This window comes from Panulirus ornatus, chromosome 5 (assembly GCF_036320965.1).
Source record: "Panulirus ornatus isolate Po-2019 chromosome 5, ASM3632096v1, whole genome shotgun sequence".
NCBI classification, from domain to species: Eukaryota; Metazoa; Arthropoda; class Malacostraca; order Decapoda; family Palinuridae; genus Panulirus; species Panulirus ornatus.
In genome coordinates this window covers 15,991,095-16,015,788 of record NC_092228.1, presented here as the reverse complement: position 1 = coordinate 16,015,788, position 24,694 = coordinate 15,991,095, and the positions used below count along the sequence as shown (strand labels likewise).

At 48.0% G+C, this 24,694-nt stretch overlaps 1 protein-coding gene across 17 annotated transcripts in view; it reads left to right on the top strand.

The window, feature by feature from the left end:
- The window catches only part of LOC139748602 (TOX high mobility group box family member 4-B-like), an 844,810-nt gene that overhangs the window by 723,379 nt on the left and 96,737 nt on the right, over positions 1-24,694 (top strand). For 9 of the 17 annotated variants that reach the window (XM_071661727.1, XM_071661726.1, XM_071661723.1 and 6 more), the window contains one exon: positions 11,751-11,819. The exons of 5 other annotated variants lie outside the window; for them this stretch is intronic. In XM_071661727.1, the coding sequence (XP_071517828.1) occupies positions 11,751-11,819 (69 nt within the window). Of the gene's footprint in view, positions 1-8,806; positions 8,872-8,895; positions 9,057-11,750; positions 11,820-24,694 lie in introns of those variants that run through there. 3 more of the 17 variants (XM_071661730.1, XM_071661728.1, XM_071661734.1) reach the window with 3 other exon arrangements.

Here is a 24,694-nt window from a genome sequence, read left to right as displayed (position 1 = left end):
TCTCTCTCTCTCTCTCTCTCTCTCTCTCTCTCCACGCTGCAGAGAGAGAGAGAGAGAGAGAGAGAGAGAGAGAGAGAGAGAGAGAGAGAGCCAGACGATTATTTGGGTTTTCTTGGTCCGAGCGACAGAAACAGAGTTAAGGGGTTTCATCTTGTGTCTGTTGGCTTGAACCGTTATGATCGTGTTACCTCCTGCCTGGCTGGGTTGAGTGGGATTGGTGTGGTGGGGAGGGTGGGATGTTGGGGGGCCAGGGTCGCCTCTGATGGGGGATTGGGGCCAAGGGTGAGTGTGGTAGGAGGGGGAGAAGGGATTGGTGCCAGGGCTCCTTGTGGTGGGGGGATTGGGTCAAGGTTGCATATGATGGGGGATTGGAGTCGGGGTTTCCTTTGGTGGTGGGGGAAAATTGGGGCCAAAGGTGCATGTGATGGGGGATTGGAATCGGGGTTGTGTGGTGGTGGGGGATTGGGGCCAGGGTTGCCTGTGGTTAGGGGGAGGATGATTAGGGACCCAGGGTAGCGTGGAGTAGGTTACCACGGCTTGTGCTTGTGTATGGTTTGTAATGGGGTTGCTAGAGGTGTATGGGCGTTGTGGAATGGTTGTGATGGGAGTGGTGGTGCTCGGGTGAGGGGTAGTTTATAGTGGCATGGGGGTTGAGGGAGGTCGATGTTGCCTTGCAGAAGCAGGGTCATACTCGGGATGGCGTAGAACTCCCACTCGACCATACCCGTCATGTTGGTGTGTAGTGAGCGCCTGAGTTCGTCATTTCTACGTTGCTCCGCTTTGAGTGATGTTGCGGTGTGTGTCTTCCCTGGCGGCTCGTGTGTGTGCGTGTGTGTTTCATGGATTCGAAAGAGCGTTTACATGTTTTGACCCCCTTCAGCACGACGGTACGACCCTTGAAATGACGTGACGACCCCTTGAACACGACGGTACGACTCGTGGGTAAAAAAGGGTATGGCATTTTGACCTGAGTCTGAAAGCCGTAGACAGAGGCCAGCCAAGCAGGCAGGCATACCCAAGGGTCGTGATGTTGGTGTTCAGGGGTCGTACCGTCATATTCAAGGGTCGTACTTTCATGTTCAAAGTGTCGTACGTCGTGGTCAAGGGTGGTACCTTCTTCAAGATGTCGTACGTCGTGTTCAAGGGTCGCACCTTCATCTTCAAGGTGTCGCACGTCGTGATCAAGGGTCGCACCTTCATCTTCAAGGTGTCGCACGTCGTGATCAAGGGTCGTACCTTCATCTTCAAGATGTCGCACGTCGTGTTCTTGGGTCGTACCTTCATCTTCAGGATGTCGTACGTCATGTTCAAGGGTCGTAACTTCATCTTCAAGGTGTCGTACCGTCGTGTTCAAGGTGTGCCGTCGTGTTCAAGGGTCGCACTTAGGGGATTAATGACAGTCATAGAGGGATGGGGATGGCGTAATACATGACACTGTCATGATTTAATGACACATGACCTGTCATGGGGCTATGATATCTCGCACAATTACCATCTGCATCACTAATTATGTGACGATTATCAGTAAATGATTAATCAGTAATTGTGTGACGATTATTAGGAAGTGATTAATCAGTAATTGTGTGACGATTATTAGGAAGTGATTAATCAGTAATTGTGTGACGATTATTAGGAAGTGATTAATCAGTAATTGTGTGACGATTATTAGTAAATGATTAATCAGTAATTGTGTGACGATTATTAGGAAGTGATTAATCAGTAATTGTGTGACGATTATTAGGAAGTGATTAATCAGTAATTGTGTGACGATTATTAGGAAGTGATTAATTAGTAGTTGTGACTTATTAGTAGATGATTAATGTTACTGATTCCTGTGATGGTTTGTGATTACAGTGAGAGATTTTATAGTGGGGGGTTCTGATTACAACGAATGGTTGCATTGGGGGGTTTCTGATTACAATCATAGGTTTTATGGGGAGGTTTCTGATTACAGTCACAAGTTTTATGGGGAGGTTTCTGATTACAATCATAGGTTTTATGGGAGGTTTCTGATTACAGTCACAAGTTTTATGGGGGTTTCTGATTACAATCATAGGTTTTATGGGGAGGTTTCTGATTACAGTCACAAGTTTTATGGGGAGGTTTCTGATTACAGTCACAAGTTTTATGGGGAGGTTTCTGATTACAGTCATAGGTTTTATGGGGAGGTTTCTGATTACAGTCATAGGTTTTATGGGGAGGTTTCTGATTACAATCATAGGTTTTATGGGAGGTTTCTGATTACAATCGTAGGTTTTTAGGGGAGATTTCTGATTACAGCTTTTTTTTGTTTGTTTCTGATTACAAAATATTTTTATTTGTTTTCTGAAGACAAGGAAAGACGTTCTCGCAAGTAAAACACTTTCTTGTCCCCTCGCCCAGTGGCCGATGCATTGGTGTCCTTCTTTCACCCATTCCCGATACGTTGACGTGCCGATACTCTGATGTACCGTGTCGTAGACGTACCGATACATTGACGTACCGTAACGTTGACGTACCGATACTGTGACGTACCGATACTCTGACATACCGTGACGTAGACGTGCCGATACTCTGATGTACCGTGTCGTAGACGTACCGATACTTTGACGTACCGTAACGTTGACGTACCGATACTGTGACGTACCGATACTCTGACATACCGTGACGTAGACGTGCCGATACTCTGATGTACCGTGTCGTAGACGTACCGATACATTGACGTACCGTAACGTTGACGTACCGATACCTTGGTGCACTGTACCTCTCCCGTACCGGAGCCAGCCTTGATGGACGATGCATTCGACGCGCACCGTGCGGCTTACGACCACCTGGCGTTGCCCTGACGTACCGTTACGTTCTCGTCGTGGCGTTACTCTTGACGCACGGATGCAGGTACCACCTCCCTCCCCCCCTCCCCCTCCCCCCCTCACCCCCGCCTCGAGAAGTTGCTCTCCAAAATGACGGCGATCATCTCGCTCTCGTGGAAGATGCCGCTGCAGTGGATTTTATGATCCCTTCCCTGTATCTCTCGAAGGGGGAGGGGGAAGAAAAAGAAGAGGGGGGGAAGGGGAAACATAATGTCCAGCTTGCGCTCTCCCTTCCCCCCTTCCCCCCTTCCCTCCCTGCCTTACATCTCATCCCTCACCTTCCCTCCTTGCCTTACGTCCCATCCATCCCCTCCACACCCCTTCCTTCCCTCCCCTTCCCTCCCCTCCCCTCCCCCCCCTCTCTCTCTCTCTTCACATTCTAGTACGTCATTTGTCGTATGATTCTTTCTTGTGATGTCGACAATGGTGGCAGGTTTCCGGGCCATTGTGTAGAGCTGTGTAATTAGAGAACTGAGGGGGGGGGGGGGGAGAGGCGAGGTGGGAGGGGGGGAGAGAGAGACAGAGGAACAAAAAGGGGGGCGGGGGTGGGGGTTAGAAGCCTGCCTGGATTGTCTTGAAGGGGGGGAGGGAGGAGGAGTTGTTTCCGTTCTTAATATGGATTGTTTGGATGTTTCCATCATTGGTATGGATTGTCTTGGGGCGGGGGGGGGGAGGGTTGCGTACGTACTGTGGATTTGTCTTGGTGAGTTTTCGTGCATATTGTGGATTGTCTCGTGGGGTTTTCGTACGTATTGTGGATTGTCTTGGGGGGGTGCGTACGTACCGTGGATTGTCTTGGGGGGGGAGGTTGCGTACGTACCGTGGATTGTCTGGTGGGGTTTTCGTACGTATTGTGGATTGTCTTGGGGGGGGTGCGTACGTACCGTGGATTGTCTTGGGGGGGGAGGTTGCGTACGTACCGTGGATTGTCTCGTGGGGTTTTCGTACGTATTGTGGATTGTCTTGGGGGGGTGCGTACGTACCGTGGATTGTCTTGGGGGGGGAGGTTGCGTACGTACCGTGGATTGTCTTGTGGGGTTTTCGTACGCACTGTGGATTGTCTTGGGGGGTGGGTTGCCTACGTACTGTCGATTGTCTTGGGGGGTTGCCGTCTTTGATGTGCATTGTCTTGGGGGTTTTGTGGTTGATATGTTTAGATGTAGTTAGATCTGATTATATTATGAAGGGCTCGACGGACCTGTGTATGTGTGTGTGTGTGTGTGTGTGTGTGTGTGTGTGTGTGTGTGTATTAGAGGCCTCTGTGTGTGAGGGAGGGATGAGTCAGTGGATGGAGCATGGGTATGATATATTCAGTTGAGTAAGACTCATCTAGCGGAGTCGGAAGAGATCGTATAGAAACCCGAACTGAAGAAACCCGCCCTCGTATGAGCCAGTTAGTAGAAACCGGAGGGGGGGGGAGGGGGAAACCGGGAGTCGTTAGAGGTGAAAACGTTTGTTCAGAAACGTATAGCACGCCTGTTTCCCTCGAAACCCGTCAATAGAAACCAAGTAAAGCCACGGGTTGTGGGGAGGTTGAACGGTTGGTATGGGTTTTTTTTTTCTTTGTTATCTTCTATATTGCTCAAGATGTGGTGTTGCGAGAATGGCATTCTGCCACAAGTTGCATCATTTAGGAAGCAAAGAGTTGGTTTGTTCTTCGCAAATGTTCACAAGAGTGGTTTCGTAAGGGGGTGGAGGGGGAAAGGGAAAGGGGCCAGTCGCTAGGAGGGTCGGGGAATGGGGGAGAGAGAAAAGGGGGGGGAGGAGGAGCTGTAGGGGAGAGGGGTGTAGGATGGAGGAGGAAGGGTTAACAAGGGAATGGGCGGGAGTTGCCGGGTGGGTAGTTCAGATCACTGGCAACAGCAACGCGTTGTGCCACGAACAACAGACAACTCGTTTCCCAGCCGAGTGTCCGTACTTGCCCTCGGAGCGCGACACCAAGGGCTTCCCTCGGCTACTGCAGCAGCTGCTGGTGCTGGTGCTGGGTGGCGTGTACAGTGTTGGTGTCGTGTGTGGGGAGGGCGGTAGTGATAAGGATATCAGCTATAAATGAAGATAGGGATGAGAGAGGGTGGGTAAAGGCTGGTCGGAGGAGGAGGAGGAGGGGTCGCTCGCTGTCGCCTTCGCCTCTCCTCCTCCTCCTCCTCCTCCTCCTCCTCTTCTTCCTCTATCCCCCAGCCCCACCCTCCTGCGGGAGCCGATCACTCGTCGCTAGCCAGAAAGGGAAGTATTGTGTTTTAGCTCATCTGAATTTCAAATGAGGAATTATTGTGACTCCGGTGGCGAATTGTTGCGGAAGACGCTGCCGTCGCCCCGTCTTATGCCCTTCCCTCGTACCCGCCCTTCCAGAGTAACGCTGCGTTAACCCTGGCAGCAGAGAGGCCCCCTGGTAACGATGGCCGCTGCCGTCGGAGGAGGAGAAGGAGGAGGTCCTTGCCTGCGACCTCCTCGCCCGCCCAGGGACCGGCACGTGTCGCCACAACCTGCCTTGGTCGGGCGCCGACCTCCGGCGGCAGGAGACGACGCCGTGGAGGGTTATGGAGATGAGCGAATGGAGTCTCCTCCTCTTACCTGGCCACGGTACTCTATCTTGAGCAAGATTTATCCAGATACACGAGTGTATGGATCAGTATAAGAGTATTTGGTGTATATGTTTGTGAGAGGAAGGGAGCGGAGGGAGCACCTGGTGTATTTCTTACGGGGCGTCCTTGCCTCAGCGGACGTGTTGGAAATGTAGCGCCGACTCCTCATTGTTGTTAGTTGGTTTGAATGGCTGGCTGGCATGTGTTTGGCTGTGCCTTCATCGCGTCGTTTGGATGTGGAGAGTCGCTCTTCTGTCTTGTCGATGAGACAGACGGGCGTGACGGGAAGGGGGCTTGGAGACAGAGGTGGACAGGAGGAGGTGACGGTGTGGGTAGGAGACCCGGCGTAGGTCTTCACGCTTATCAGGGGGAGTGGAGGGGAGGGGGGGGGTGATGATGATGCTGGGGATGAGGAAAAGTGGTGGGTGGGGGAATGGGGGTTAGGTACACTACCTGACCTCTTCTGAGAGTGAGGTGTGTGTGATTACCCTCAGTGGGCTGGTTGGTGACCTGAGAGAGAGAGAGAGAGAGAGAGAGAGAGAGAGAGAGAGAGAGAGAGAGAGGCTTATGACGTGTGTGTGTGTGTGTATATATATATATGTGTGTGTGTGTGTTTGTGTGTTAAGTATGAAAATGTCATACTTGAGTCTTTTTAGTGTGTTGTAGATGGGGAGCCTCCGTCCTGGTACCTCAATGATGTACCGTAGCTATTCTGAAGATGGTACGCCCAAAGTCTCGCTGCTGCTTCTGTACCATGTACCGTAGCCATTCTGAAGATGGACTGCCCGAAGCCCCGTTGGTTCAGTGTCTGCTTCAGTAAGAATTGGACTATTCATGTGGTTAAAGAATTATGCCATTGTTAAATCATCTCATTTATGAGATTTGAATGTGAGGAACGTGAGACGTGGAAGATTTGTGGTGATGAGGATGATGTGGGATCGTGATGAGGGAGGAACATGTCACTGTGTTGGGAGGACTCGTGATGGTGAGGAATGTGATGATGGGGAGGTTGGTGATGGTGAGGAATATGATAGAGAGGTTGGTGATGGTGAGGAATGTGATGATGGGGAGGTTGGTGATGGTGAGGAATATGATCGGGAGGTTCGTGATGATGAGGAATACGATGTAGAGGGTCGTGATGGTGAGTAATATGATAAGAGAGGCTCTTGATGGTGAGGGATATAGTGAGAAGGTTCATGATGGTGAGGGACAATGAAGACACGAGTGTTGACCTGTGTATTTTGCCTCCTCGAGTTACATTCGATGGTATATCCTCCCACTTTCTCCTACCTTGGCATATTTCAGAACGAGAGTGACTCCGGCCCACTTGGTCGCAAATAGTTTGGCTGAATGTTTCCGTGGACCTGGAGGTGAAAACACGAAGGGTCATCAGGACACACACACACACACACACACACACGCGCACACACACACACACACACACACACACACACACACACACACAGATTAAGATTAAGATATGCAGTTGGAGAGATCGCCGGAAAGATAGCCAAGAAGATGGGAGATAAAGATAGAGAGACGTCACCATGAATATTAACTTATTTGTTTCTTGAAAAAGGAAAACAAATATTATTTTCTCTTTAGTTCTTCCGCATGGTTTGTTTGTTTAGTGGTTATTCAGTACGGCCTGTAGGCTTGGTTAGTCACGTCTTCAGGAGGTCACAAGGGGGAATTTCTAGGTCACCAGGGTGTTATCGAGAACAGAATGGGACAGTATGTATGAACACCTCCTAACACAGCCGTTGGAGGAGGGAGGTGCCAGTCAAGCCGTCGCCTTACACGAAGGGACTGTCCGTACTCAGTATTCCGCGCGCGTCTTGCTCACTAATGTTTACCGCCGTCGTGCTCTGAGGTCGTCCAGTCGTGCTGAGGGGTCGTTTTTTTCCGTACCGTTGTAGTCAAGGGTCGCAATATCGTACCAAGGAGTTCCGTACTGTCGTGCGCAGTTCGCACCGTCGTGCTCAAGGGTCTGTACCGTCGTGTTCAAGGATCCGCACCGTTGTGCTCAAGGGCCCGCACCGCCGTGGTCATGGGTCACGTACCGTTGTGTTCAAGGGCGCGTACCGTCGTGTTCAACGGCCCGTACCGTCGTGCTCAAGGGCCCGCGCCGCCGTGGTCATGGGTCACACCGTTGTGTTCAAGGGCGCGTACCGTCGTGTTCAAGGGCCCGTACCGCCGTGGTCACGAGTCACGTACCGTCGTGTTCAAGGGCGCGTACCCCCATGTTCATCTGTCTGCACCTTTATTTACAAGGACGACGAAGTAAAACAAAACCACTCACTCAACAAGTGAAGTGTGTGTGTGTGGGTGTGTGTGTATGTATGGGCGCCAGGGGAGGCTGGAGAAAGTGACCTTCGCCGAGTTTATTAGATCGTACTCATGGTGAGCGCCTCGCTGCTCCTGCTACTCCTCCTCCTCCTCCTCCCCGCCGCCACCACCACCACAATACACTCACAGAATTAGCCGCCCCCAGACCCGACCCCCACCCCAATTTTGACCTGATTATAAAGCTCTCGGGTCGGCCGTAATGACCTTTTCTGGCCTTAATGCACTCGTGCCCGGTCAAGTATTAGGGGGGGGGGGGTTGAGGGTGACCTCAGGTCGGCTCGGGTCACAGGTCAACTGAGTCTTGTCCTGTTTTTGTATTTATTTCGTGAAGGCTCGTATATCGCTAAGGGGAAAAGAGGTGTCCTTTTTATCAGAATTTCTTTAATATTCAAATTGAGGAAAAGATTTTTTTTGGGTGTGTATTGATGAAGAATCGTTGAGTATGTAATGTATGGAATTGTTTCGTATTTTTTGATGTATTATCGTTCAGGTGTATAGTGAACGGTCTGCATGTCTGGGCAGGAATTGGGTTAAGCAAGACGGTAAATCATTGCGATTAATTGTGGTTAAGAAAGACCATCTTCTTCCACTCCCCCCCAAAAGCACCTCACAGACCACCAAAAGCAAGTCTTCCTCACCGTTGAATCGGCGGGGAAGGACCACGTGCTGGCCTACCGCCCCTCGCTGATTGGTGGGCCAGGTCACGTGAGCTAATCCCGACGCTTTAATTGGCCATCGACCGCCGGGCCCGGTGTTTACCCCTTGCTGCGTCCGGGCGGAATTTAAACTCTCGGTAAAAATTGAAATTAACGTCAGCGTGGGTGTGTATTATGTCGAGCATCGCTCCTAACGAGACATAAAGTGAACTTTTGTTAACGTGAGCTGTTTGGGGAGGAGGTAATGAGTGTGTTACCAGATGGGCGGACGGGGGGAGAGGAGAGGAGGAGGAGGTGAGGGAGGGAAGGCAGGCGGGATGGGAGGGAGCGACTGGTCACGCGGTGGGTTTGGGGGGGAGAGGCTGATTTTTGGGTCAGTGTGCACGTCGCTCGTGGTGGCGACACGCGTCTCGTGTAAACTCTTTGACACCTGTGGTAAATATGTGTGTGTGTCTCTCTCTCCTGTAACTATTTAATCAGTGAAGCCTAAGTACAGTTTAGTACAGTACTGAGTAGTACAGTACGTCCAAGTGATTGTTTCAAGAGGCTCCGGCCTTCAGGGAGGGAGGCCTGAGGCGCGTGCCTCCTGCTGATACACAGGCCGTGTCTGCTCGGAGCTGGTGAGTTGTGAGGGGTTGTCGCTGGTCATCATGGCCATGTGCACCTCCCTACTGCTGGGGGTTGTGGCGTGAAGGTGTTGGTTAGGCCATGTGGTGGACGATGTGGTAATCATTACATGGATGCGTCTGTACGGTTATGATTGTACTTGTTCGTTGGCTCGAATACTTCACAGTAACTCGTTGTTTATATAGGTGGGTTGAATGTGTATGATTGATATGTAATCGTTTTATGTGAGAAGGTGTAGAGAATATGCATTATGCTTGGGCTAAAGGGGCAGGTTGGGGCTGTTAGAAGGGGCATGAGTGTGTATTTGTGTAAATGACCTATTTGTAGTGTACGGAGAGGGAGTTTTACACTCGTGGGGCCCCATCTTGTGTGTGTGTGTGTGTGTGTGTGTGTGTGTGCTTGCTTCTAGGTGATGAAATCCCACCTTGATCGAAACATATCACACACGAAGACAAGGGCATATTTCATAGAAACGTTTCGAGATCGTAATTTAAGAGTTTACAGAAGTTCGTAAAAGAGTTTAACGGCCGTTTACAATATTTTCCCCTTATTGCCTGATTCAACTTATATATATATATATATATATATATATATATATATATATATATATATATATATATATATATATATATATATATATTGTTTAATGGTGCCATCATTGACGAGTGTATATGATAGTGTATTTCTTTTTATTATTAATCCCTGGCATGAATAATAGTTCTGCTGTATCATAGCTGCTGTAGTTTTATTTATTTACCATTAGTTGTCAGACCACCTTTATTAAGACTGGTGTGGACAGACCACACTGCCTTATTGCACACTGATGACTGTTGTAATGGTTAGGTGTCTGATGCAACATAGCTGCTGTTATGTACAAGATTTGCTTATGAGCCTTAGCCATATATATATATATATATATATATATATATATATATATATATATATATATATATATATATATATGCAAATGATAACCTTAGTCGCTAAGATTAATTATTAATATTTTTTACAAGTTTCTTATAAATTTCCTGTTCCCTTTTTATTTGCCATAACCGCTGACGTCACTGTTCCTTGTTTACCATTCCTACTGACAACATTGTTTGGCACTGCTAACCGTCGCTCTTGACGTCACTGTTCCGTATGGATTTCCATTCCTCCTAACATCACTGTTCCGTGTTGCTTCTCCCTCTCTAATGGCCTCACCGTTCCTGATCGCTTTCTGAAGCTATTGACATCACTGTTTGTTATCACTGCCCATAGCTGTATACATCACTGTTTCTTATTACTTCCCACAGCAGATGACATCACTTCCTTATTAGCATAGCTATTGACATCACTGTTTTTTATTACTTCCCACAGCAAATGACACCACTTTCTTATTCTTTTCTTTCTTTTAAACTATTCGCCATTTCTTATTAGCTTAGCTATAAACGTCTCTGTGTTATTACTTCCCATAGCAAAGACATCACTTCCTTATTACCACAGCTATTGACATCACTGTTCCTTATTACTTCCCACTGAAAATGACATCACTTTCTTATTAGCTTAGCTATAAACGTCTCTGTATTATTACTTCCCACAGCAAAGACATCACTTCCTTATTACCACAGCTATTGACATCACTGTTCCTTATTACTTCCCACTGAAAATGACATCACTTTCTTATTAGCTTAGCTATAAACGTCTCTGTATTATTACTTCCCACAGCAAAGACATCACTTCCTTATTACCACAGCTATTGACATCACTGTTCCTTATTACTTCCCACAGCAAATGACATCACTTCCTTATTATTACCTTAGCTATTGACATCACTGTTCCTTGTTACTCCCACTACCAGTAGCACCTGACTGGTGTCAGTATTTTACACGTGAGCTGCAATTATGATTCACCTTGGCTAATGACAGATCGCATGTTGTTCGTCAAAACCCGTGGCGCATCACTCATTGATCATAACACCTTCCCCTCCATCACACACACACACACACACACACACACACACACACACACGCAACTTCCTTGTCATTATTAGCTTTGTTAGCTGACGTAAGCATGTTCCTTATTATTTCCCACTGCTGCCGACATATATATAGCTTCCTTATTGCACGTAGCTGCTGACGTATAGCTTCCGTATTACCTATATCTACTGACATTTAGCTTCCTCATTTTTCGCCATAGCTGATGACGTACATGGCGTCCTTATTATCACATGCAGATGCTGACGGACGGAGTTTCATATTATGTCGTATAGCCGCTGGACATATAGCTTTCCCTATTGTGATGTATAGCTTTCGTATAGTTCCCTATAGCTGCTGACGTCGCGCTTCCTCACTATTATTACCCGCTGACGTCACGGGGTCTATCTATCCACATATCTGCTGATGTAGTGTAGCTGCCTCAGCTTCTTCCTCGTTAGCTGCTGACTTCAGTCGTCCTGTACTTCACTGTAGCTCCTGACGTACACAGCCAACACAGACTCATTCATTCGCCACAGCTGGTGGCGCGCGCACACACACACACACACACACACACACACACACACACACACAGCGGTCAAGCCATCACGCATATCATTCATTGTCATGCGCCCCACTCACCTTCCCCCTTTTTTTTTGTTTTGTTTTGTTTCCCCTCTCTCCCGTTGCCAGATGCATGTTGCTTATGAGTTTGGTTTGTTGTTGTTGCAGGGCGGGGAGAACTTCGACCTCTCGCTCAGTGTCCCAGACTCCACGCACGCTGGATACATGGCAGATCAGGTGCGACCATCATCTCCTCCACTGCAACCCCCCACACCCCACACCCCTCTCTCCCCTCTACACCTTCCTTCTCTCTCTCTTCTTTGGTTTTGTCTCTTGTATTACTTTCTTCCTCCGTCATCGTCTGTAGCACGTATCTGTTTGTGAATCAGTGTTTAGTCTGTTGGCAGCCATTTTAATCGCTCAGAACATTCGAACGATTTAGTTTTACACACACACACACACACACACACACACACACACGGACACCGAATTTGGCTATTTTTGTTATTCATTTATATATTTTTACACGAAATGTTGGAGTTTTTTTTTTTTTCGTGGCTGAGTTCATCATCTGTCTGTATGCCTTTTCCCACAAGCACCACACTAACGTTGTACGGGTTTCTGATCACACTCTCCCCCTTCACCCCTTCACCCCCTCTCTGCTCCCAACAGACGGGCCTTCGCGAGGACCAGCTTTCCTCCGTCTGTTGCTACAGGGATTCCTGTGTAGTTATGACCCCCCCCCACCACCCCCCCATTTTCTTTTACTCTGTGGGTTCCCCCCTCTCGGCGTCGCGCGCATATAGAGGCTCTGTGTCGACCTGCCTTTGTGAACACTTTCGCGTCGAACGGGCCGACTCGTCGCGTCTTTGTCCGTGATTAATTTTCTCTCTCTCTCTCTCTCTCTCTCTCTCTCTCTCTCTCTCTCTCTCTCTCTCTCTCTCTCTCTCTCTCTCTCTCTCTCTCGTTATCTTCCACCTGCGGGTGGTGGCTGTCTGTACAGGTCCTGCCCGTCCACCACGATCTGCATCAGTATGTGTTTAGGTTTTTCTCGCCGTCTGTCTGTCCTTGATTTTAAACCCCCCCCCCCACCTTTTACTTTTGTCCCGTTTTCTATGCAGTGTCCTGCCTCCCGTTCTCTCCTATGAGACCTCCCGGCTCTCCCGTGTATTGCTCCTGTTGGTGGTCGCCTACTCTGGGCTGGTGTCTTCCATTAGTTCAAACGTTCCTCATTCTTCTCATGTGCCTCATCTGTTTCGCATTCGCCCAAACGTTCCTCATTCTCATGTTTCGCAGTACAAACGTTCCTCATTCTTCTCATGTGCCTCATCTGTTTCGCATTCGCCCAAACGTTCCTCATTCTCCTCATGTTTCGCAGTACAAACGTTCCTCATTCTTCCCATGTGCCTCATCTGTGTCGCATTCGCCCAAACGTTCCTCATTCTCCTCATGTTTCGCAGTACAAACGTTCCTCATTCTTCCCATGTGCCTCGTCTGTCTCCCATTCGTTCAAACGTTCCTCATTCTTCTCATGTGCCTCATCTGTCTCGCATTAGTTCAAACGTTCCTCATTCTTCTCATGTGCCTCATGCCACTGTTACCGCTCAATTAACCCCCCCCCCTCCCTCTCCCTCCACCCCTTTGTTACTGTTTTATTTGATATGGATAATTAAATAACCCGTCCTGGATCTTCATTATTGCTGTGTAGTTATGATTGTGTATTAGTTTAAGGCGGAGTACAATTTCTGGTATAGAAGATATCAGTGAACTGTTGTATTCTGGCATTCGCTCAGAGGTCAGCGAATTGCGCGTTCTAATCTTCGCTCAGAGACCAACGAAGCGCCGTGCTCAAGGGGTCACACCGTCGTTGCCACGGGGGAGGGGGGGGGACCCTCCTCTCCTCACTCAGTTATTTAAGAACGTTCCGTCCCCCCCCCCCCCCACCTAATTTCGTTCCACGTCGACTCAGTTATATTTAATAACGTTCCGTTCCCCCCCCCCCCCCCCACCACCTCCCCCACCCCTAGCGATCTGTAGTTATAGGGAGAGAGGCGAGCTGTAGTTATAGGGAGGGAGGCGAGCTGTAGTTATAGGGAGAGAGGCGAAATGTAGTTATAGGGAGAGAGGCGAGCTGTAGTTATAGGGAGAGAGGCGAGCTGTAGTTATAGGGAGGGAGGCGAGCTGTAGTTATAGGGAGGGAGGCGAGCTGTAGTTATAGGGAGGGAGGCGAGCTGTAGTTATAGGGAGAGAGGCGAAATGTAGTTATAGGGAGAGAGGCGAAATGTAGTTATAGGGAGAGAGGCGAAATGTAGTTATAGGGAGGGAGGCGAGCTGTAGTTATAGGGAGAGAGGCGAAATGTAGTTATAGGGAGGGAGGCGAGCTGTAGTTATAGGGAGAGAGGCGAAATGTAGTTATAGGGAGAGAGGCGAGCTGTAGTTATAGGGAGGGAGGCGAGCTGTAGTTATAGGGAGAGAGGCGAGCTGTAGTTATAGGGAGGGAGGCGAGCTGTAGTTATAGGGAGGGAGGCGAGCTGTAGTCACAGGGAGGGAGGCGAGCTGTAGTTATAGGGAGGGAGGCGAGCTGTAGTTATAGGGAGGGAGGCGAGCTGTAGTTATAGGGAGAGAGGCGAGCTGTAGTTATAGGGAGGGAGGCGAGCTGTAGTTATAGGGAGGGAGGCGAGCTGTAGTTATAGGGAGAGAGGCGAAATGTAGTTATAGGGAGGGAGGCGAGCTGTAGTTATAGGGAGGGAGGCGAGCTGTAGTTATAGGGAGGGAGGCGAGCTGTAGTTATAGGGAGGGAGGCGAGCTGTAGTTATAGGGAGGGAGGCGAGCTGTAGTTATAGGGAGGGAGGCGAGCTGTAGTTATAGGGAGGGAGGCGAGCTGTAGTTATAGGGAGGGAGGCGAGCTGTAGTTATAGGGAGGGAGGCGAGCTGTAGTTATAGGGAGGGAGGCGAGCTGTAGTTATAGGGAGAGAGGCGAAATGTAGTTATAGGGAGAGAGGCGAGCTGTAGTTATAGGGAGGGAGGCGAGCTGTAGTTATAGGGAGGGAGGCGAGCTGTAGTTATAGGGAGGGAGGCGAGCTGTAGTTATAGGGAGGGAGGCGAGCTGTAGTTATAGGGAGGGAGGCGAGCTGTAGTTATAGGGAGGGAGGCGAGCTGTAGTTATAGGGAGGGAGGCGAGCTGTAGTTATAGGGAGAGAGGCGAAATGTAGTTATAGGGAGGGAGGCGAGCTGTAGTTATAGGGAGGGAGGCGAGCTGTAGTTATAGGGAGGGAGGCGAGCTGTAGTTATAGGGAGGGAGGCGAGCTGTAGTTATAGGGAGGGAGGCGAGCTGTAGTTATAGGGAGGGAGGCGAGCTGTAGTTATAGGGAGGGAGGCGAGCTGTAGTTATAGGGAGGGAGGCGAGCTGTAGTTATAGGGAGAGAGGCGAGCTGTAGTTATAGGGAGGGAGGCGAGCTGTAGTTATAGGGAGAGAGGCGAGCTGTAGTTATAGGGAGAGAGGCGAGTTGTAGTTATAGGGAGGTAGGCGAGCTGTAGTTATAGGGAGAGAGGCGAAATGTAGTTATAGGGAGGGAGGCGAGCTTTAGTTATAGGGAGAGAGGTGAGCTGTAGTCACAGGGAGGGAGGCGAGCTGTAATTATAAATGGGTGTGAGGGAAGGTTTGGTAAGGTCGGGTCGTTGGGTAATGTGGAGGTAGTGGTTAGTGGTGGTGGGGGGTGGGGTTGGTTTGGTGATTATTGGTTCCCGGTGATAGATGGCTTGCTGGTGACGATGGCTGGGGTGGGGGGGGGGGGGGCGTACACAAGATGAATGTAGGGCAGGGCATCGGAGGTGGTGGTTGTGGTGGTGTGGTGTGGTAGGCCTGCGGCGCCGTGTGTGGTTTCCTGCATCAAAGCTCATCCACTCGCTGTACAGAAACGATGCCCGACCTAACGCCTCTTTTTTTTTTTTTGCCTTACTTGTTAATTTCATTGTCGTCCGTGAGTCTTTGCGTGTTTGTTTGAGGTGGGAGGAGGGAGATCTATTAAGGATGACGTAGGTCAGTTGAGCGACCGAAATGCTTCCCCAGGACTTGGCGTTCAACGGAGGCCAGAGGAAAATTGCTTAATCTAGAGGAGGAGGAAGAAGCCCGGTGGCGTCGGCGCTATTGTGAGTCGCGGGTTCATATAGATGCCGTGCTGTCAGTCACTCACTCAGCACAGGTGAGGAGGAGTGTTGCTGTTCAAGGAATGTACCAAGATGGCGCTGTGTGTGTGTGTGCGTGTAAAATCCATCAGGCAAGACTGTGCAAAAGACGGGTTTTTTTCTCTCTCTCTCCCCCGCCATTCTTCTGCTCCTGGGTATCTGCTAGATGCGCCCCTCCCCCAGTGTCGAAGGAGTGTTCGAGTGTTGGCCGGGACCAGCTTGCTTGTAGCCACTACCACCTTCATAGCCCGGTGGCGTTGTGGTAACGCGTAGCCTAGCCTAGCCTACCTTCGTGACTTACGAGTATGGTAAAGTGGTGGTGGTGGCCGGGACCATCTTAACACTCTCGCTTGCTCGCTCGTCTGGCCAAGTCCTTAATGCAAAGCAGTGTTTCTTTCCTCATATGTTCAGACGTCATTTAGTTAACCCTTCCAATTCTTTCTTGTATTATTATATAAGCCTCATGTGTACACGTTGTGACACCCGTATTTTATATCGTGTTTTCAAATTTCCCCCCCCCCCCTACCCCCCTCCCATACGTGGCCTGGTGTCGAGGCGTTTTTTTTTATTAATATTATTTCCATGACTAGATCACACAGAAGATGATCCACGAAAAATGGAAACTAAGTGCGCAAATCATCATTATAAGGTGTGATATTCACCCCCTCCCTCCCATGCGTCATGGTTTATTTACCGTACGGGATTACCGTATTCGAGGTGACCCATGACCAACATCCCATGAGGGAGTGGGAAATGTGCCACTTGAAGGCTAAGGTAGACTGGGGCAATGGGGACGAGCGCCTCTGACTATTATATTTAAGTTGATTATTGACTTTCACGTCATGGCGCTTGGGTTAATTGCAGGAGGAGGGCGTTAGGGGGAGAGAGAGGTGGGCATTATTTATTACGTGGGAGTCTTCCTATCGCCCCATCTGTAATGATGCTCGATGAGTGGCTTTGTTGTTGTTTATGTCGGGGCCCGGCAGTGGGCGTAATTGAAATCAGCCGGAGGACGTGAAATATAGGGGCGCTAAGTACAGGTCTCCAGGCCTTGTTCTGAGCGCCCCTTACATGCCCGGGTAATGGCGTTTGTTTAAAGTGCTTAGCTGATTGTCGTGGTTTGAGACTCTCTCTCTCTCTCTCTCTCTCTCTCTCTCTCTCTCTCTCTCTCTCTCTCTCTCTCTCTCTCTCTCTCTCTCTCTGTCGGGAACCACAGAAACCACGCCGCTCGCTGGTCCACTCCAGACGTGGTCACTCTGTCTCTGTGTCGCATGACGAAATTGTGTGTGTGTGTGTGTGTGTGTGTGTGTGTGTGGCGAGGAAGGAAAGGAAAAAAGGGGGGGTTGGGGGTGGAATTAAAACGCCTAGATTCCATTGGTCGTAAAACTTTAATCAGATTTTCTGGCGGGCGCCTCCCTTGTAATTAACTTTATCAGCAATTAATGAAAGACATTACATTTATGAAAAGTTTCCTGTTGATCCCATCCAGAGTGCAGAGTTAATTAAAGACCAATTTGAGATGGATTCAAGTTCTGATTTCATAATTGTGATGGATGAAGGGAAGCCGCGACCACAGCTAGAGGAAGTCGTCCGGCCTCTCTCGTCTTCCCTCTATATTATTATTATTATTATTATTACTATTATTATTATCATTGCTAAGTAGTAGTTTAGTAAGAGTAGTAGTATTTCTAGAAGTCACAGTAGTAGTAGTAGTAGTAGTAGTAGTAGTGGTGGTACTATAAGTGGTAGTAGTAGTAATTTTTTGTGGTCATAATAGATCTTGTTGTGTTTTATTTTTTGTACGATGTTACATTTGTATAATGTGAATGCATAATATATTTTGATAAGAGTTGGCGTCCTGGCATATGATATGCCTGCTAGTTTGCATAACTTAGAATCTGATTAACTGGGTTTATATATATATATATAATATATATATATATATATATATATATATATATATATATATATATATATATATATATATATATATATTGGAAAGGATCACAATTTTGCGCATGATCAAGATATTCCAATGAGTCCACGGGGAAAATGAAACACGAAAAGTTCCCAAGTGCACTTTCGTGTAATAATCACATCATCAGGGGAGACACAAGAGAGAAATATAGCTTCGTCTCTTCGATGTATATCAACTGACTGTTATATTTCTCTCTTGTGTCTCCCCTGATGATGTGATTATTACACGGAAGTGCACTTGGGAACTTTTCGTGTTTCATTTTCCCCGTGGACTCATAGGAATATATATATATATATATATATATATATATATATATATATATATATATATATATATATATATATATATATATATATATATATATGTATATATATATATATATATATATATATATATATATATATATATATATATATATATATATATATCATTCGTCGGTTTATATGGGTATTGTTGTCGTATTGCTCGTGTTGCCGTCTAGGTTCATGGGACTACGACTGTGTCGCAGTTCCCAGAGAAGGCCGGGCAAGCCTGGGCATTGCTAGTGTAAGAGAGGAGTGTTGTGTGTTGTGTTGAGGGCCAGATGAACCTGAGTAACACCAGTGTTTCCTCTGGTGTTACTCCCTTGGGGGGGGGGGGGGTGAATTGCCACAAGACTGACCTGTAAGGATCAGGTCAAAGGCTCGAAGGATCTCGCCTTCTGGGTCTAGGGTCGTACCGTCATGCTCAAGGGTAGCACCGTCGTGCTCAGGGGGTCGTACCTTCGTGCTCAAGGGGTCGTACCGTCGTGCCTGCAAGATCGTACCGTACGGGTCATGCTCACGGGGTCATCATTAGATAAATTAGTTACCACACTAGACGGGGTGGACGAGTCACGGGGTGGAGGAGTCACAAGGTGGAAGAGTCACGAGGTGGAAGAGTCACGGGGTGGAGGAATCACGGGGGTGGAGGAGTCATGGGGGTGGAGGAGTCACGGGGGTGGAGGAGTTCGTTGTTGTTAAAAGAGAATGGCGAGGATGCTGGTGGGGCTCCGGGTTGGGTCAGGCCATTACCAGAGGGGTAAATTAATTAGTTGAATCGCTTTATTATCATCCACCAACCCAACCCCCTCCTCCACATGCTCTGGCCTGGGCGGGACATTACACGCACTCGACAGGGGAGGTTGGTAGCCTCCGTGAAGAGAGATGGGGGTTAAGGGAGAGGAGGAGGAGGAGGAAGAAGGAAGGGTGGGTAGTCGAAGGCCTCTTCCACCATGACCCCCGTTAAGTGGGAGGGAGGGACGTCCTTCTTGACCAAGTCTGCGGGGCGTGAGTGAACTCGTCCTGGAGGCTTGGGGAGGGGGGGATGTTCGACAACTGGGTCGACCTGGGGTTTGCAGTATCGATTGTCGTCCTTCTCGTAGGCCTGACCAAGTGCTCGTATTCCACGGCGAGTCAATGGTATGGGTCACGAGCGTGTGTTTGCTTGAGTTCGCGTTCGAATCCTGGCTGTTGGAGGGTATTATATATATATATATATATATATATATATATATATATATATATATATATATATATATATATATATATATATATATATATATATATATATATATATATATATATATATATATATATATATATGTATATTTGCGTGTGTGGACGTATGTATATACATGTGTATGGGGGTGGGTTGGGCCATTTCTTTATTTCTTTCGTCTGTTTCCTTGCGCTACCTCGCAAACGCGGGAGACAGCGACAAAGCAAAAATATATATATATATATATATATATATATATATATATATATATATATATATATATGCTGATAACCGCGAGGAAAAATGAAAGGGGTTAGGTCCCCAAGTGCACTTTCGTGTAATTACATCTTGCGCTTGGGACTTGTCGTGTTTCATTTTTTCCTCGTGGTTATCTGCATATACCAGATCACGCGCATCACTGTGACCTCACTACAGTGTATATATATATATATATATATATATATATATATATATATATATATATATATATATATATAAAGGGGGTGACTGTATTGTTGACTGGTTGGTAAGGTTATTTAATGTATGTATGACTCATGGTGAGGTGCCTGAGGATTGGCGGAATGCTTGCATAGTGCCATTGTACAAAGGCAAAGGGGATAAGAGTGAGTGCTCAAATTACAGAGGTATAAGTTTGTTGAGTATTCCTGGTAAATTATATGGGAGGGTATTGATTGAGAGGGTGAAGGCATGTACAGAGCATCAGATTGGGGAAGAGCAGTGTGGTTTCAGAAGTGGTAGAGGATGTGTGGATCAGGTGTTTGCTTTGAAGAATGTATGTGAGAAATACTTAGAAAAGCAAATGGATTTGTATGTAGCATTTATGGATCTGGAGAAGGCATATGATAGAGTTGATAGAGATGCTCTGTGGAAGGTATTAAGAATATATGGTGTGGGAGGCAAGTTGTTAGAAGCAGTGAAAAGTTTTTATCGAGGATGTAAGGCATGTGTACGTGTAGGAAGAGAGGAAAGTGATTGGTTCTCAGTGAATGTAGGTTTGCGGCAGGGGTGTGTGATGTCTCCATGGTTGTTTAATTTGTTTATGGATGGGGTTGTTAGGGAGGTAAATGCAAGAGTTTTGGAAAGAGGGGCAAGTATGAAGTCTGTTGGGGATGAGAGAGCTTGGGAAGTGAGTCAGTTGTTGTTCGCTGATGATACAGCGCTGGTGGCGGATTCATGTGAGAAACTGCAGAAGCTGGTGACGGAGTTTGGTAAAGTGTGTGGAAGAAGAAAGTTAAGAGTAAATGTCAATAAGAGCAAGGTTATTAGGTACAGTAGGGTTGAGGGTCAAGTCAATTGGGAGGTGAGTTTGAATGGTGAGAGGCTGGAGGAAGTGAAGTGTTTTAGATATCTGGGAGTGGATCTGTCAGCGGATGGAACCATGGAAGCGGAAGTGGATCATAGGGTGGGGGAGGGGGCGAAAATTTTGGGAGCCTTGAAAAATGTGTGGAAGTCGAGAACATTATCCCGGAAAGCAAAAATGGGTATGTTTGAAGGAATAGTAGTTCCAACAATGTTGTATGGTTGCGAGGCGTGGGCTATGGATAGAGTTGTGCGCAGGAGGATGGATGTGCTGGAAATGAGATGTTTGAGGACAATGTGTGGTGTGAGGTGGTTTGATCGAGTAAGTAACGTAAGGGTAAGAGAGATGTGTGGAAATAAAAAGAGCGTGGTTGAGAGAGCAGAAGAGGGTGTTTTGAAATGGTTTGGGCACATGGAGAGAATGAGTGAGGAAAGATTGACCAAGAGGATATATGTGTCGGAGGTGGAGGGAACGAGGAGAAGAGGGAGACCAAATTGGAGGTGGAAAGATGGAGTGAAAAGGATTTTGTGTGATCGGGGCCTGAACATGCAGGAGGGTGAAAGGAGGGCAAGGAATAGAGTGAATTGGAGCGATGTGGTATACAGGGGTTGACGTGCTGTCAGTGGATTGAATCAAGGCATGTGAAGCGTCTGGGGTAAACCATGGAAAGCTGTGTAGGTATGTATATTTGCGTGTGTGGACGTGTGTATGTACATGTGTATGGGGGGGGGGGGGGTTGGGCCATTTCTTTCGTCTGTTTCCTTGCGCTACCTCGCAAACGCGGGAGACAGCGACAAAGTATTAAAAAAAAAAAAAAAAAAAAAAAAAATATATATATATATATATATATATATATATAGCTGGAGATGTACTTAGAGACGCATTGGAGAGGCAATAGGAAGAGATTGGACAGCGTTAGGAACTGATTGGAGAGAGAATAACTAACGGATTGGAGAAGCGACTAAGAACTGACTGGGAGAGCTTGCAGCAACGGTGACGTCAGAGGTCGAAGAACGAGATGCGTGAGTCAAGTCAAGATTAATAGACGCGCAGACACGAGAATCAGAACCTACGACGCGGAGAGGGAGAAGACCAAAGGGAAGGAGGAGGGAAAGTGGAATCATGGCAACACGCAGGAAGGAAAAGGGGACTCACCCTGAGAGAGAGAGAGAGAGAGAGAGAGAGAGAGAGAGAGAGAGAGAGAGAGAGAGAGAGAAGCACGCAGCGCGAGAGATTAAGAGCCAAACGGCGCATGGAATGAGAGATGTATGGCACATGCACGAGACAAAAGGGAACACATAAGTGTGTGAGATACGGTGTGAACATACGGAGCGGTGGCAGACGCAGGCCGTGAGATGATGATGATGAAGAGATCGTCTTGGGGAGGGGAGATTGGTGGAGCATGTAGCGAGAGACGGGGGAGGGAGGGAGGGAAAGATAGATTTGGCCAGAGTATGGTGGGTGGCGGAGGAGAGAGAGAGAGAGAGAGAGAGAGAGAGAGAGAGAGAGAGAGAGAGAGAGAGAGAGAGAGAGATTGGGAAGTACGTCGTGGGAGAGATAGGGAGAGAGACAGAGAAGGGGGCTAGGGAGCATAAGGGAACGTGCAGCAGGAGAGAAAATGAGGATATAAAGGGAGGGAGGGAAGGAGGAGGAGGAGCTAGGGAGCATACGAGGGTGAGTGAAATACGTTTAGGGAGGGCGTGCAAAGGCGCGGAGAATGGCATAGGGTGCGGATGGTGGGGCAGGAGCATACATGCAGGGGGGCATGCGAGGTCACGTAGAGAGAGGTTGTAGAGATGGAGCATCTATACAGGGAGCATACTAGGGCTCATACATAGGGTTGTTGAGATGGAATATACACGTATATACAGGGAGCATTCATGCACACACGTATAAAAGGGGTATATAGATGGTCCATAGAAGGAGAGACAAAGGGGGGGATGTAAGACATAGAGATGGAGCATAGAGGAGGCGATAGAGGGAGTTGTAGAGATGGAATACACATATATATGTATACATGGATCATAGTAGCACACGTATAAAAGGGGCTGTATAGATGGTGCACAGAGGGAGAGAGAGAGAGAAAGCGGATGGGGGGGGAAGACACAGAGATGGAGCGTACAGGAGGCGATAGAGGGAGCATAGAGGGGAAGGCATAGAGAGAAGGGCTGTGTAACGTGTTGGTTAAAACTTTGTCAAATTAAAAAAGTTGGTATTACCCTCGTTCTCCGGCGGGGCTTCCGGAGAAACCTTCTCTGTGTTTGTGTGTGGTTTGTGGTTTGTTTGTCTTGGGTTTGTTTGTCTGGGATGGTGTGTATGTGTCGTTTGATGTGTTAGTGTCCCCCCCCTCCCCCACCCCGTGGTAGTTTGATTAGTTTGTGTTGTAAGTGATAGTGTGTGTATATGTGTGTGGTTTGATTGGTCTGTGTACGCCCATGGTGGTTTGGTTGGTTTGTGTGTGTGTGTGTGTGTGTGTGTGTGTGTGTGTGTGTGTGTGTGTGTGGTTTTGTTTGTGATGGCAGGATGTGGGTTTGTTATTCAGTTGCCCGCCTGGTTCTCTGTGTAAGAGGCTTACCATGTGGGCTTACCATCTGTTCACCAGTTGTAATAGAAAAAAAAATTGTAGGGCGTGTATGTGTGTGTGTGTGTCTGTGTGTCTGTGTGTGTGTGGTGTGTCTGTGTGTGTGGTGTGTGTGTGTATGTGTGTGTGTGTGTGTGTGTGTGTGTGTGTGTGTGTGTGTGTGTGTGTGTGTGTGTTTGTGTGTGTGTATCCCTCTCTGTATGGCCACTATTCGTATCATTCGGGAGTTTTATACTCGTCTTATCCTGTCTCTTAATCTTATTTATATGTATAGTGTCTTTGTTCCTATGTACACACACACACACACACACACACACACACACACACACACACACACACACACACACACACATACACACACACACCACACACACACACACACACATACACACACACACACACACACACACAGACACACCACACACACACACACACACACACACACACACATACACAGACACACACACACACACACACACACACACACACACACACACACACACACACATACATACACACACACAGACACACCACACACACACACACACACACACACACACACACACACACACACACACACACACACACACACATGCCTAATCCAAGTACCCATTTATCGACTGGCCTTGAGGGGAGGATGAACACCTGGGTTGGGTATAGGCCGACTGCTTCTTCCAGAATTTGAAGTTCATGCGCTGTAATTATAACTTAAGAACAAAAACAACAATAAAAAGGAGAATGATGATAGGAATGAAAGTAGTAGTAATGATAATGATAATGAGAAGAATAAACTTTGAGAAAAATGCAGCCGCAGGATGAAAATGTGCAAAGAAAACGCTTTAGGTCAAGACTTTTGGGTTGCAACAAGGAGAGTGGGAAGAGGCAGTCGAACAGACGGACTTGACATAGATGCGGTAGGTTGTATATGTTCATAATGGTTGGATGAGACCGTCCTAGCGGGCTGTGCGAGCTCGGGTGGGCTCGATGCCTGGGGTACGGTGACGGACTTGCAGCGCGGGGACGAGGGATCTCTTCAAGCAGGCGGCGTCGGTGGCGAGAACTTCAGTGCAGTATCTTCTTCCTCAACTTTACGGATGAAGTCCAGGTGATGCTCGGAGCAAGTTGGGAAGGCCAGTGTGTTGATGAACGCCTCGGGAGTGTGATCGTGTATGCCAGATATCAGCGCCCTTTCATTGATGGATAGGGACGAGGACCAGGCGGAAGAGTAGACGTGGTCGAGTCTGTGAAGAACATAGAGTTGTGTGGATGTCCTCGAGTGTTGACGACGCAGGGAGTCCCAAGTGTTTCAAAGCCTACGGAGGACGCAGAGGAGATGGCTGGGGGGGGTGGATTTGATGATTTGTGCTGACGTCGTCGTGTTCCTTCCAGCTTGATTTATCGACCAGAGTGGCAACCGAGAAGCTTAGTGGACTGAACATCCTGGAGGACCGGGGGGCCTGGGGTTCCTTGTGAGACAGTAGGAAGGGAGAGGGACAAGTCCTGAAATCAAGTCTGGTGCGCTTAGCTAC